Genomic DNA, 15,120 nt, shown 5'->3' with positions numbered 1-15,120 from the left:
GTGTGAAAGAAAAGAGAGACAGATCTTAACCTGACTTTAAGTAGATTCCAAAAAAAACCTCTTACATTTCATTAAGTAACAGGACAAAAAAGGACCATGGAAAATAGGTAGGTTCATTAAATTGAAAAGAATTTAAGGACTTTTATACAATTTTTTTTTTCTTTTTTATAGTGCTAGGCTCACATCTGTAGCAGAAAAGAGATGCTGGCCACATGTGAAATCTGGTGGTCCCCTTAGGGACTTGTCTCTGGTTTGTGCCCTTGCCAGTCCTTTATCTCACTTATCTTACTGATAGTGGTTTTTTCGATTAGTCCCCTCCCTGCTCTGGTGCAAGAAGCCACATGCTTCTTATCTGGAGTGCAGATCTAGAGCTATGTGACCAGACAATCATGTCTTGGGAAGAGTACCAAGGATTCAAAGGATTATTAGAGAAAAGGAACCAGCTGCAGAGCCACAGTCTTCAGAAAGACAAAGGGTCAGGGCCCAGGACCCAGGCAGAGCAGAAAGGATGTGGGGACAAAGGAACCAAAGCCCTGGGCTGGTGAACAAGAATGTTGTTGCCTGTGTGGGGACAGTTAGTGTAAGGCCCTGGACAAACTGTGACCTTCGGGCACTGGTAGCACCTGGAGTTAGAGGGAGGCAGGGAGATTTTTGCACATGGGGTCCACATACCGTGTGGAGGTCCTTTGGGGCACAGCTCTTCCATCTCACCTTCTGTACTTTCTGTGGTGGAGGTAGGCTGGGGCCTTGTTCAACAGATGTGGGGCATCACAGGCTTATATTGTGTATCCACTGAGGTAATGGATGAAAAGCATTTGGCACAGTGGTTGATATAATGTACAGTTTTAAATGTATATAAATCTCCTTTCTATTGGAAAATATTTGCTTTGTGCTTAACCACAGTTTCTTACTGAAATTCCTATCTTTTTCATGCTCTTTGAGGCAATGGGAGGTTCTGCATGTGGGAGGTACATTCTGGAATAGCTTTGTATTTTAACTTAATTTTGAGACTTTCTCAGCAAAAGAAGCAGTCAGCTTTATAAGTTGAATTAAGTTATTTTTATGTTGTAGATGTTTTTTGCCCACTGGGGTATAAACTTCTTCAAGGAAGAGGTATAATGCTTGTCCCTACGAAGGACTCTTTGGGTCTTTGTAAATGACCAGATCTAAAAATGTTTTGGCCAGAGATGCTAAAATTTCAACCCTGCCCCTTTCTTGTGAAAAATACCTCCTTAGATGTGTACCCTTGGTAAGACTTCTGCAATTCTGTGCAAGAGGATTAGCAAGCATTGCAGGCAAGGGCAAACATTTCAAGGAGAAACATTACAAATATTCCTGCTTTCAGGCTAGACATAATATCATGCCATAGCTACACATTATAAAACCATTTCTTTTTGAAGCTGATTCACTGGACCAATAATTTGAAATTCAGCTTGATGTTAAAGATGGTCTAACATCTTTTTTTTTTTTTTAATTTAAAATGATTGCTGTTGGTCCACTAGGCTGGCAAATTATGTAAGTCATAAGAAATGAAAAAGCTTTGTTTGTAGTCTAGTCCTCAGTTATAAACAAATAGTAACTCTTAAACTCCTAACCAGCATTGTTGAAGTTTTAAAAAGTCCAGCATCTATTTAGGGTTTCTAGATAAGTTGACCAGAAACAGCTTATTCAAAGAACTCAATATGAATTATTCCTTTAAAAAGGAGGTAAGAGGATGCCTGGGTGGCTTTGTGGTTGAGCATCTGTCTTTGGTTCAGGTCATGATCCCAGGATCCTGAGATCGAGTCCCTCAACTCTCTGCCTGTGTCTCTGCCTCTGTGTGTCTCTCATGAATAAATGAATAAAATCTTTAAAAAAAAAAAAAAGATGAGGCGAGTGGAATGGATGGAATTTCCAGGTGGCCTTCCAGATTCCCAGAAGGTGTTACTCAGTGGAGCAGTAATTTAGTGCTGCTGTGAAGGAACATTTCAGATGTAATTAAGGTCCCAAACTAATGGACCTTAAAATATGAAGATCATCCAGATGAGCTTACTAATCATAGGAGTGATTAGGAGTGGCCTAGAGGTCAGAGACTGGGGTGTCAAAGAGATTTGAAGCTCAAGGATTTTACATGAAGGAGAGTCCGCTTGCTGGCTTTACAGATGGAAGAATCCATTTACCAAGGAATGTGAGCAGCCTGTAGGGTCTGAGAGGGACCCATGGCTGGTAGCCAACAAGGAAAGACAGCCCACAGTCCTACAGCTGCAAGGAACTGCATTCTGTCAACAAAAGAATGTGATTAAAAACATATCCCATTGTCACCCAGCCTCCAAAGAGGAAGTTGGCATCACTGACACCTTAGTTCCAGATTTATGGTCCTCTGAGCAGGTAACCCAGCCATGCAGAGCTAGATTTCTGACCAACAGGACTTTGAATTAATGAAGGAATGGGTATCACTTCACAACACTGAGTTTGTGCTAATTTGTTATTCAGCAATAGAAAACAAATATGAGGCCTGAGTTATGACTCCTTTGGATTGCTGTAGTAGCCTATTAACTGTTACTATTAACTGTTAACCAGTCTCTCTGGTTCTAAACTAACTTACACTAACTGTGGAGAAGAAACAGTTTTTAAAATTTCATTGTGCTGTGGACCAGTGCTGTGGCAGATTGAGTCTTACAAAAAATGATTACAAAAAAATCTCCCATCCTTCATGCTCTTTGTCTACTTCCCCATCAGGAGATGACTGTTTCTCCTCCACTCCAGGCTGAGCTGACCTTAAAGACTGGCTTGTTAGCCATTTAGAATGCAGTGGAAGTGATACTGTGTGTCCCAAGGCTGAGGGTGAAAAGCCCAGGCAGTTTCCACCTGGTTGTCTAGGAATGCTCCCTCTTGGCACCCAGCTGCTATGCTTGAGAGGCCAGGCCATTTGGAGAGGGTGGCAGCAGGTGGTCTCTGGGCAGAATTAATTGAGCCTTTTCTGAGTCACCCCATATGACATGTGAGCAAAGAAACCTACAGATCAACTGATGAATTACTGAACTCCACATCTGAAACTAATGATGTATTATATGTTGGCTAGTTGAATTTAAATAAATAAAAAAGTCTGCAGATGCCTCCAGCCCCCCTACTGTTCTAGCCAACGCCAACCTTTGTATCTTCACAGCTGCCATCAGCAAATGAGGACAGGTCATCCTCAGCATGCCCTGTCCAAATCCATGACCCAAATAATTCACTAGCATCATAAAGTAGTCATTGCTTTATGACACTAAGTTTAGAATAGTTTGTTATGCCACAAAAGATAACCAGGAAACATATTTTTATAAAATATTATAAAAGTCAAATCTGAAGAAGATACTCAGAATATAAGCAGAAGTCATACAGTGTCACTTTTGCACTACACTGTTGGTCAAAACCATTACAAACCTGCCCAGCCTCACGGAGAGATGACACAGATCCCACAACTCAGAGAGGGGAGTCAAAGAATTTGGGAGCCATAAAGCAAAACCAAACCAAACCAAACAAAAAGCCCCAAAACAAACAAAAACCAAAACTTTCAATATTGAAATAATTTTATCCCTACAGAAAAGTTATAAAGGTAGTACAAAGAATTTCCATATGCCTTTCACCCTGCTTCCACGAATGTTAACAACTTGTTATCAAAACCAAGAAATTAACATTGATACAATAATATTAACTAAGCTGCAGATCTTATTCTGATTTTGTCAGTTTTCCCACTAATGTCTTTTCTCTAGTCTGGGGTCTGATCTAGGGTTCTACACTGCATTTAGTCTTCTTACCTAATAGGAATCCCTCTGAGTTAGGGACAGCTCCTCATTCTTCCCTTGCCTTTTATAGCATTAACACTGTTGAAGTGCACTGGGTAGTTACTTTGTAAGATGCCGCTCAATTTGAGTTTGGTGGTTTTTTTTTTTCATGATTAGATTGAGGTTTGTAGTTTTGGCAAAAGTACCTCCAAAGCAATGGTGTGTCCTCCTCAGTGCATGATATCAGGGTGTGTGTGATGTCATTGTCTTATTTCTGGTGATGTGAAACATGCTCCCTTGGTTAAGATGGTGTCTGCCATGTTTCTCCACTGTAAATTTCTTTGTGGGGAACTATTTTGCAGCTATATGCAAATATCCCATGTTTCATCATATTTTGGTGGAGTCATGTTTTAAACTGCTGCAAAGTTCAAATTTCTTATCATCAGACCCAACAGACAGAAACAATCTTTCCAGTTTGGGTAGTTGTCTTGTCACAGACCTGTGAGAGTGTGCAGGCTGGTTCTGGTCTGCAGACCATCCTTTGAGTAGGAATGTTCTGGACTGTACTCCTTCCCCTGCTCATTTTACACATTACTGTCTGATTGGAGCTTGAACAGTAAATCCTACTGTGTCATTCTCTGCTTAAAATCTTTCATCAGATCCCTGTAACCTGTGGGTAAAACCTAGACTTCTTGGTATGGCGTCCAAGGTTACATCATTCTGCTCCATCTTTCACGTCATCCTTTTACTTCTCAGGCTGTGCCATTCCCCCTGCTCACCCTCTCAGTATAGGGCCAATTCTTTCAACGCTTGTGAACACCTCTTCTTCCTGGTCTAGGCTTGTTGGTTTTTCTCCGGATTGGTTCCCTTATCACCTGTTATCTCTGCTAGAACTTACTTCTGTTTGTACAGTCTTCAGAGTCTCTTAAGCTATTTGACTCCCAAGTTTGAAGGTATGGATTTTGAGTTTATAAGATTAGCCCATGGCAAATACTTAATAGGGTTAGTAATAGTTTGAGTGCTGAGATAGATTTCAGGAAAAAAAATCTCCAGGGCTAAGTAAGATTTATATGACAACATGAATTGTTGAAATGCAGGGACAGTAGATGGAGAAGCCCTTTGGAGGGATGAACAGTGTCCCCAATGGATAGGGCTGACTGTGGAGATGGAGGATCTTGGTTTCTGGTGCTTGCTTGCTACATGGGCAGGTAAAAACCAGAAGCAGGCAAGCAAACCTGACACTGCAGTGCCATGACCAAACCTGGTGTCTCCTTAGACCCATTTAATCACTGTTGGGGCTGCTTTCCTTGTCTTCCAAACCTGAGCCCAAGGCAGGCAGAGACTTTCCTTTCCCTCCCTGTACCTCCTCCTGGCTCCTCTTTTCCCTGAATAAATAGCAGTATGGTAGCATTTTATTTAGTTATTTTTAATTCTTATTCTTGGTTCAACTCAAGATAGTCTTTATGTTTCAAAGGAAAGTTTAAAAAATGTTAACAGTGGTTTGAAATGAAGCCCAACTCACTTCTGAACAGAAACAGAGGAATCTCCCTGTTCCTACTTTTCCTACCTAAATTGCATCTAGTTATTTGTATCTGTCACTAGATATACTTTATATTTAGACTGAATTATGAAGCATCAGTAAATAAAACTTTTAGAAAGTTTCCCAACACTGGGGCACTTGGGTGGCTCAGTCGGCTAAGCATCTGCCTTCAGCTCAGGTTATTATCCGGGGATCCTGGGACCAGAACTCCTTGTCCTGCTTCCTGCTCAGTGGGGAGCCCGCTTCTCCCTCTCCCTCTGCTCCTTGTCTCCGACCCCGTTCTACTCACTGGTACTTGTTCTCTCTTTCAAATAAATAATTGTTTAAAAAATCTTAAAAAAGAAGTTTCCCAACACTGAGAGCAACGATTACTTTAGGCACAGGAGGGAGTTAGAATGCCAATAATGTCTCCTAAAGACATTTCTAAGTGTATTCAATTCTAATTCAAACAACACCCTTTTTGTTAATAATATAAACCACAGATATATAAAATCCCAGTGAATCTTATGAATCAAAATTTTGTAAGGAAGACTCCTTAGCAGCATACAATCGATTATTAAATTGTATCATTAAAGGAAAGAAAAAATCAAGACCCCCTCCTGCCAAATGTCAAGTGGTCCTATGTTGGGGAGTGCAGGGTATTTCAGTTTCCATCTGGAATTACTTAAAAACAGTGTGCTTAGATGGCTAACAAAGAATAGTATACTGTGATGTAGTTAATATCTTCATAGTCCTTTGAAGTTGAGGGATAATTTCAGAAAGGTCTCTTGTTGGTTTTGGTTTAAAAAAAAAAATCCAGAAAAATCCAGATAAATCTTTTTACTTCTTGTCCTCAGGCTGTCCATAAACACGTAGACATTTTATATTATTTTAGAGTGTAGGGTATAACAGGCTGATGTAGTAAAATGATGCTGGTGATTTAAAATCATGGTGGCCAGCCACTGAAGAGAGCCCAAAAATAAGATAGTCTTTTGCAAAAGTCTACTCCAATAATTTAAGACTTACTGCCTGAATAATTCCCTGAGACTCAGCCACATCAGCTTTCTTTGGAGGTAAGCCTTGTCCTCCCTGCTCTACAGAGGCCTGAGCACTGGGGCTGCTCTCCAGAGTACAAATCAAAGGAAGAGAGCTCTGAGAAGATTGTTCTGTTACTCAGAGCACATCAAGGGTTTGATCATCGGAAACCCGAGCCACTAATTGGGCCAACTGTGGTATGAGAGGAGGTGGTTAAAAGAAGGAGAGAGATTTTTAAAAATCAAAGTTTAAGAGCATATTGAAGGCAAATATTGTCTCCAAAGCAATCTAAAATTGGGGATTTCAGATATCTTTGACCCATGTAAGAAAAATGCATTTTATATCAGCACCCAGTATGAATCTATAAACCTAAAACCAAAACAAAAATGTCGTGGAACCATACTGCGTGTGACAGGACAGTTTTGGATATTCTCTATTTCATTATTTTAATTAAGAAAATGCTAGTCAATACCCAGTGAATTCATGTCATTGTGCACTTATTGGTCATTTCCCAGTCTGAAAAAACACTGCCTTAACTCATTGTAAACATTTGCAGTTGTCCTTGTACCATACTTGCTTTAGAGGTTGGTTTGTTTGGTTTTTGAATTTGCACTTAGTTTATGAATCATTGAAAATGTCATAGAAATGCTGTTTTTTTTTTTAACTGAAATTGCTTTTACTTAGCTCGAGTTCCCTTTTCATTTACCAGATGTAGTTCTGAATTATGTCCTGTCAAAGGACATTCACAGTTTTAGAAAATTGTGAAGCCTGGCATGCTAGAGCTGAGAGTTGAAGGGGCCTGAAGAGGTAGTCCAAGCCAGCCTGCTCATCATGCAGAAGCCCTGGATAAGGATTAGTTGTAATTCATAAGAATGAATTATAGAAGTTTCTACAGTCATGTCCTAGCAGTAGAGTTTATTTAAAAATACTGTCACGAGGGTGCTGGTGTTGTGAGTGGGTGCTTCTGGATCTGAATGTTGAGGGAGAGTGTAGAAGAAGCAGCTCTCATTTCTAGGTACCATGGGAGAAGAAGTGGAGCCCATGTCCTGGGAACTTTCTTGGCTGGGGTGCCAAGAACTAGGGCAACTCTCAGATGTCATTTCCGTCCGGACCTAGTAAGAGTATATATCGTAAAATTTTAGAGAGCCAATTTAGGGAAAGAGATGGTCAACATCTTGGGAGCTGAGGAAGATGACTGGGAATGTGCTGGCCTGAGCTTGTACTATGTTTTTAGTCTGTACTTTTCTGGTCCTGCCCTAGGCCTGTGGTGTAAGGAGCTTCAGCCTCTCATTTGAACCTTCAAGTTGCCCAGGAAAGTGAGAGACTGTAAATAAATTTAATATTTGTAGTCAAAACCTTATCCCCTAATATATTGGAACTACAGAAATAATCATATTTATTTCTGCTAGATACTGAGGGGCTTTCTAAGCACTCCCTGCAGTCTTTGAGACTTCTTGCCATACCTCACTTTCTCTTAACACATATTTATTAACACTGTGATCTATTTTTGGCAAGTCTCATAGGCTTTTCTTTTATCAGTGTATTATCATAGACAAACAAGCTCTAGAGAGGCCCGATGACAAATTCCCTTCCTATCCATCTGGCATTTTCTGTGAAATAGACAAACTGTACATACCCGCAATGAAGGCAGCATGCTTAAGTGCTATTGTTTATCATACAAAGTAAATGCTAATAAAATGAAGGAATCTGATTTATTTTTAAAACAGACCAGGAATCAGCAAATTATAACTTATGGGTCAGATATAGCACATCCTTGATTTTGTAAATAAAATTTTATTAGAACCACTGCCATGCTTTTCAATTATGTATTATTTATGCCTGCTTTTACAAGGTAGTGACAGAGTTAAGTGGTTGCTGTAGAGACTGTGTAGCCCAGGAAAGCCTAAAATCTTTGCCATCTGACCCTTTACAGAAAAAGGTTTACTGCCCTGGACTGAAAGGATATCTAGGGACTGAAGTATTGTTTTTAGTAAGAATTGTTGAGGCTATTTTCTCTTAAGTTGGATGAAAACAATCTTCTGTCACAATAAATAATAATTCATAACTAATGTGGATGAGAGAAAGTTCCCAAAGTCTATTGGGTGATTGGGGTCTACTGTTTTTTAAAAAATATAAAAGATTAGAAATCATTTTACATTCATTCATTAATACTGAGAAGATAGCTAATGAGGCATATATGAGAGATTACAGTGTGGCACGCTTCTAATTTAACTGTGCAGTGAAGGCTGGTCACATGATTTCAGCTGGCATTGTCTAGTCTCATAGTCTTTATAATAATTGTGAATTTTAATTAATTTTTACATTTATAAATGTCAATCTACTTAAGATTATACTTGCTACAGATCAGTAAGGCTAAGCTAATAGTCACTTGAAAGAGCCCCATATTTCTTGTATTTAATAGATGTAGTTCAGTGTATTAAAAATGAGTATTTAATCATCTGGTTTTTAGTTCACAGAATTTAAGTAATAAAACATGGGGCTGCGGTGCTCCTTGATCAGGGTAGTTTAAAGAGTTATCTAATGTGTGGTTATCTTTTTATTTCTTTTTAACAGACTTGTGGAAGAGAGCAAACTGATCCCACTCATTTTTGAAGTAATTCTGGTAAGAAGGGAAATGTGTATCTGGAATTCAAGTGACACTTAAAAAACTTTAAGGTTTTGACCATGTTGTGGGGTTGGGTTCTAACCCTAACTCTATCCAGAAGGATTCTGTGCCCTTTATCATCTTACTTCACCTTATCAGGTCCCTGTTTCTCTATCTGAGCTCTCATCCAGCTCTGAAATTGTATAGAAACACTGTTTAATGGCCTGCCCTCTTTTCACAAACTCTTTATCTGAGGTTGGTTTGTGCAGAAGGGCAGAAGGATGACTGCTGCACTTCAGTATGAATTTTCTGATGAAGCCCTCTGACTTGGTAGTCACTGGGTCACATCAGCAGTTTTGTGCTTATGGTCAGAAAGTTATGTTCTTTAGAATGTAGAAGAGCTTAACTTCCATACATCATTTTTTCCCCTATGTATAGAATGCTATGCAATTGAAAACCGTCTGTTAAAGAAAACCTTTCTTCTATGGTTCCTATGTATAGAGGGTAAAATGGGATTGCAGAGTTGACTTTTCTCCCTTCTGATGAATCCCTGCTTATAGCAAAGGCAGGTTTGAGAAGTAGGCTAGAAATTAAGTTGGTATTTAAAGCAACAGAGTGCCCTTAGCTGAAGAACTGTTCTCTTGTACCTGGGTCAGCTATTTCCCTTCACTAAAAGCTTTCTGTATATAGCTAACTTAGAGCACAAGGGACAGAGGAGGGGACACTTCCCCAGCCAGATTGGCCTAACCTACGTTGGTCTTCAGTGGAGCAGTAACCCTAGTCTGATAATTGTACCCATGGAAAATTAGCTTTACTTAATCATCCTGAAATATTATTAATCTACAGGTTGCTTGTGTGTTGATATGGCTAAATGGTGCAGGTGAATCTTTTCCTTCCAGGAGTGTGGGTTGGGTTTGCAGAGCTATATGGTTTGGATGGATGCAGGGGTGGGGGTGGGTGGTATTCCCAAGGCATGCTCTGGTGACAACAAGATGACACAGAGCTGCTGTGCTGGTGAAATGTGCAAGGTTTGAGCCTGGATTGAATTGCTTCAAATAGTAAGGGAATTTTATGAGCAGTATCAGAAGAAGAAATAGAGAAAATGAGAGGAAGACACATGGAGTTGGAGAGCTATCTGATAGGGATTTTCAGCTTTGCCAAGTGGCCTGTGTGTCTCCCCGTTTTCATAGGGTATATGTGACTTGTGACATTGCATTTGTTTTAGAGGACAGTGGGTACAGTAAACTGCCTGGTTTGGGATTGGTTGGGCATGGGGCAAGAGTGAAAGCTGGCCAAACCCAGCCACATCAGGCTTGCATTTGTAGAGACCAGTGCTGAAGACATGGAGAGCACTTGAGCTAGAACAGGCCTTAAGAGGGGGCCCCTTGCTGTGTCGGGGTGTTTTTAACCTATTCAGGTCAGTACAGCTCCTTTTATAACTGATGAAAAATTCTCATCCTACCTTTGGCAATCACCTTGGAGTCTCAAATCTGCATATAGGAAATTCCTTCTTGAGGGTTACCAAGATTCCTCTGTGCTTCATTAATCTTTGTATAATGACTACCTTCATATTTTACAAACCATGGTAAATGTTTAATTTAATTGGTTAATGCCATGATATAGACCTTTGTCATGTGTTGGAGCTGTCAGAGAGAGTGGGTAGAGGTGACAACTACTCTCCAGGTGAGGATCTCAGCCAGTCCTGAGCCCTATGACCTCCCAGGCATGACTGGGATGATACTTGCCCTCTAACCAGAACAGCTCGACACTCAAGTTTCTTGTAGGATAAAATTTTTTTTAAAAAGGTCCTGCTGCAAAAAAAAAAAAAAAAGTTAATAAAACAGTTGGAAATCACTGCTTTTGGGAACAAATCTTTGGTGTCCTTGAAGAACATTATTAAATCCCTTTTCTTCTTTTGTCTTTCTTGAGTTGAATAATCTCAACTTTCCCCTCTGTATAAATACATTTTTTAATCAATTGAATCTGTTATCCTGTGAACAATTACCTTGTCCTTTCTAAATTTTTGTCACTGAGCAAGGCATGAAACAGCATTTTAGTAATTCTGTGATGCACTTTTTTTTTTTTTTTTTCAGATTTTACCATTTCTGAAACTGGGATGTACTTTTCAAATCACTGGCATTTTACAATTGCTTTCAGCCAGGTGACCTGCTTGTCATTGCCTTAACTGATTCATTTCACTTTTCTTTTTCTTTTTATAAATACCCAAGAGTGATGCATTATAAAAATATATGTCTGAATATGTCTAAAAGGGCTCTTTCAATAAAAATAAAATGAACTTTCTGAGTAACAAGAAATCATGTCATAGTTTAATTGGCAGCATTTTTCTTTCTTAGGGCTTAATAAAATAATGATGCATCTTAGAACTGAAGGATTCCTAGTTTCAGGGAAATACAGTATATACTTCAGTTAGGTTTGGTTCCTATGCTCAAGGCCCTATGTGGTATCTACATACATGTAGCAGCTTCTTGGCAGCAGTTTGATCAGAAAAGACATAATGAAAAGATTGTTCGGGGTCCTGCATATTGGCTACTGCTTGTTTTCTAGCCACCCATTAAAAAAAGCAAAAGCTGGTGGTCCATTGTGATCTCCTGATGACTTTTTTTCTCTCCTCTTAGCCCATAACTGTTTTCCAGCTTCTTTTGATGTACTTAAAGCCTGATATGGGCTTTATAACTTCCTCCTTTTCTAGAGTTCCTCAAAGAATGTTCTCTTACCAGCAGTGCATTCTTTCTTACATGTTTTGCAGTAAGAAAGTAAATGTTTCTCATCTGATGGGTAGGAATTGCAGGCAGCTTCTGTCTTTTCTGTAGGCCTGGAGGGAAGTGAAGCTGTAAGAAGCAGAACTGTGAATTTGATATCCTATTTATATAAAAATAACCATGTGCAAACCTTAAGCATGTAGAGCAAAGAACTTTAAGTATGGATCAAACTGGTCAAGATACTGTACAGAGCTATAGTGATTAGAACAGTATGGTACTGACCTAAGAATAGACAGACAGTACTGATGGAACAGAATAGGAAGCCCTTATAGAGCTTCCTATAAGGATACTCTTATGGTCAATCTATGACAAAGGAGGCAAGAACATACAGTGGGAAAGAAACAATCTCTTCAGTGAATGGCGTTGGGAGAACTGGACAGCTACATGCAAAAGAATGAAACTGGACTACTTTCTCACACCATACACAAAAATAAAATGGAATCAAGACCTGTGAGACTTGAAACCACAAAAGTCTTAGAACACAGGCACTAATTTCTTTGACATCAGCCATAGCAACATTTTTCTAGATATGTCTTATCAGGCAAGTGAAACAAAAGCAAAAATAAACTACTGGGACTGTACCAAAATAAAAAGCTTTGCACAGCAAAAGAAACCACCAACAAAACAGAAAGACAAAGCTACTGAAAGGGAGAGTACATCTGAAAACATATATCTGGTAAGCGGTTAATACTCAAAATATGTAAAGAACCCATACAACTCAACACCAAAAACCCAAACAATCCAATTAAAAAAATGAGGAGAAGACCTGAGCAGACATTTCTCCACAGAAGACATACAGATGGCCAACAGACACGTGAAAAGATGCTCAACATCATTAATAATCAGGGAAATGCGAGTGAAAACCACAATGAAATACCACCTCACACCTGTCAGAACAGCGAGAATGAAAAGAAATAACAAGTGTTGGCAAGGATGTGGAGAAAACAGAACCTTCATGCACTCGGTAGAAATGTAAATTGATGCAGCCACTGTGGAAAACAGTATAGAGATTCCTCAAAAAATTAACAATAGAAATACCATATGATCCAGTAATTCCACTAATTGGAATTTACCCAAAGAAAAAGAAAACACTTTGAAAAGATACATGCATCCCTACGTTTATCCAAGCGTTATACAGTAGCCAGGATATGGAAGCAACCCTAGTGATAGATGAATGGATGATGAACATATATAAACACACACACACAGGAATATTAACTATAGAAAGGATAAGATCTTGCCATTTGCAACAACATGGGTGGGGTCTAGACAATATTATGTTAAGTGAGATAAGTTAGAGAAAGACAAAGATCACATGATTTCACTTCTTTGTGGAATCTAGAAAACAAATAGACAAAAAGCCAAATCAGATCTATAAATACAGAAGACAAACTGATAGTTGCCAGGGTTGAGGAGGATGGGCAAAATGGGTAAAGGGATGTGGGTGGTATGGGCTTCCAATTATGGAATGAAAAAGTAATGAGAATAAAAGGCACCGACAGCATAAGGAATATAGTCCGTGGCATTGCATTGTCATTGTATGGTGAAGAGCAGAGGATAATGTATAGATTGGTCAAATCACTGTGTTGTACACCTGAAACTAACACTGTGTGTCAACTATACTAAAAATTAAAAAACAGAACAACTTGTTAAAGACATAACCAACTGAAAGTAGTTTTTATTATATATAAAAAAAAAATCTCTAGTCATAACCGCCTCTTCAGAAGGCACAGTGCTCCCTCCTGTCTGGATAGCTAACTGGCCCCCTGGATTCATCATGCAGGAAGAGCGATGTACAAGCACATAATTGGACAGGAGTGGTGTGGGAGCTTCAGAGAAGGAGGTTGAGAATGCTGTGGACTCCAGGAGTGGGAGGGAGCCCCTGCTCACTGCAAGGAAAGGAGTCTCCCAAAAGAAGTAACCTTTGAATGTGGCCTTGAGAGAATTGCCATGAGGAGAATGGGCATTCCAGCATGGGGGATGGTGAGTTCTTAGATGTGCCTGGACCAGAGACCATGGAGAATTGCAGGGAGTGAGGCTGGAGCATAGTTTGGGCATGGATCCTACAGGCTTTATATTGTGGTGGTTTCATATTTGTTTGGCTTTGTGAATAATTGATGCTTTTCAAAATCAGATAGTATCTTCCACTTAAAAATCTTTTTGAGCCTCTAGCTCAGGGGCTGTGTGTACTGAGGAGGTTAGGCTGCTCAGCCAGACGTTGGGACTCATAGAGAATCAGGCTTAGGGTCCTGGGATTATATTGAAAACTTGAGACTGGTTGAGGGCTGGATTCTGTGAGTTCTCTGGAAATCTCCATCAGTGAGGCTTTTGAAATCAGCCATAGGGCGAGGGACATAAAACACAGGGCTGGTCTCAGAGGTTTGATCCAAGGGCCCAGGAGTTCTAACACCACATTCAGGCCAGAAGCAAGCAGAATGGTTTTAATCCTGAGACCGAGTGGCAAGTGTCCCAGCTCTTGGCAGGCCAAGTGATGAGGAAAGCCAGGTTAGCTGATTGCTTATAAAAAAGGAACTGTCACAGCAGCTTCCCTGGCAGGGCCCACTTGGTTGAGGGCACTGCCTTTTCCTTCACCTTGCAAGGCAAATGTGTTGGGTGGAGTCTGGAGGCTCAGGCAGTGTGTGCTGGGTTAAGCTGAATGGATTCCTCTGCACAGTCTTCAGGTCTAGCATGCTGAGGCAGTCTGAATCTGTGTTACAAATGCAGGTTCCCAAGAATGGGAACCATCAGAAGGACCCAGTGGCTTGGTTGGGAGTGCAGAGTTGCCTGTGGAGCAGGATAGAAGGCATTCTTCTTCCCCCTTTGCCACTTTCCAAAGTGTAGAAGTTGCTTTTAAATGTGTCTTAAGTATGAATTTGGATGAATCAGCCTTTGGATTTTGCTATAACTCTAATCTCTCTTCATTTTATTTTAGTGGTTTATGCTTTGGCCTACTTCAGTAAATCATTTTGATACCAAGTAATATAGGCAAACTGTATTTTATTGGAAAATAATCTTTATTCATGGCAGATTTTCCAATATGTGCCAAAATATTGCTGTCATGATATTTTATGTGTCTGTTCCAAAACAAACAATTAAAGAGCAATTTGGATGGCAAATGTTAACAATAAAAATGGGATTAGCAATACACTAGTTTGACAATTATATTGTTTTAACAATCTTGAGGATAGCAGCCGAAGCAGGCTTGAGTAAATCTTTCAAGTCAATGGTATCTTTAGAAAAGAGTCTCTTTATGGACCCTCGGAGCCTGAAGGATTTAATCATGGAGACACCAACATAGTACAGACTGGCAGCCACATTACATTTAAGGAATGTTTTCAGTCCTGAGCATTCATCAGGCTTTTAAAATTACTTTGCTCTTTTCTAGTTGCAACCCATCTGATGTGAATTGGTTCTTTTAGGTATGTGAAAAAGACA

At 39.7% G+C, this 15,120-nt stretch overlaps 1 protein-coding gene across 4 annotated transcripts in view; it reads left to right on the top strand.

The window, feature by feature from the left end:
- The window catches only part of ULK4 (unc-51 like kinase 4), a 603,320-nt gene that overhangs the window by 300,258 nt on the left and 287,942 nt on the right, over positions 1-15,120 (top strand). For all 4 annotated transcript variants that reach the window (XM_038570533.1, XM_038570534.1, XM_038570535.1 and 1 more), the window contains one exon: positions 8,875-8,923. In XM_038570533.1, the coding sequence (XP_038426461.1) occupies positions 8,875-8,923 (49 nt within the window). The remainder of the gene's footprint in view (positions 1-8,874; positions 8,924-15,120) is intronic.

The sequence above is a fragment of the Canis lupus genome, chromosome 23, assembly GCF_011100685.1.
Source record: "Canis lupus familiaris isolate Mischka breed German Shepherd chromosome 23, alternate assembly UU_Cfam_GSD_1.0, whole genome shotgun sequence".
NCBI classification, from domain to species: Eukaryota; Metazoa; Chordata; class Mammalia; order Carnivora; family Canidae; genus Canis; species Canis lupus.
This window is presented reverse-complemented; position numbering and strand designations above follow the sequence as displayed.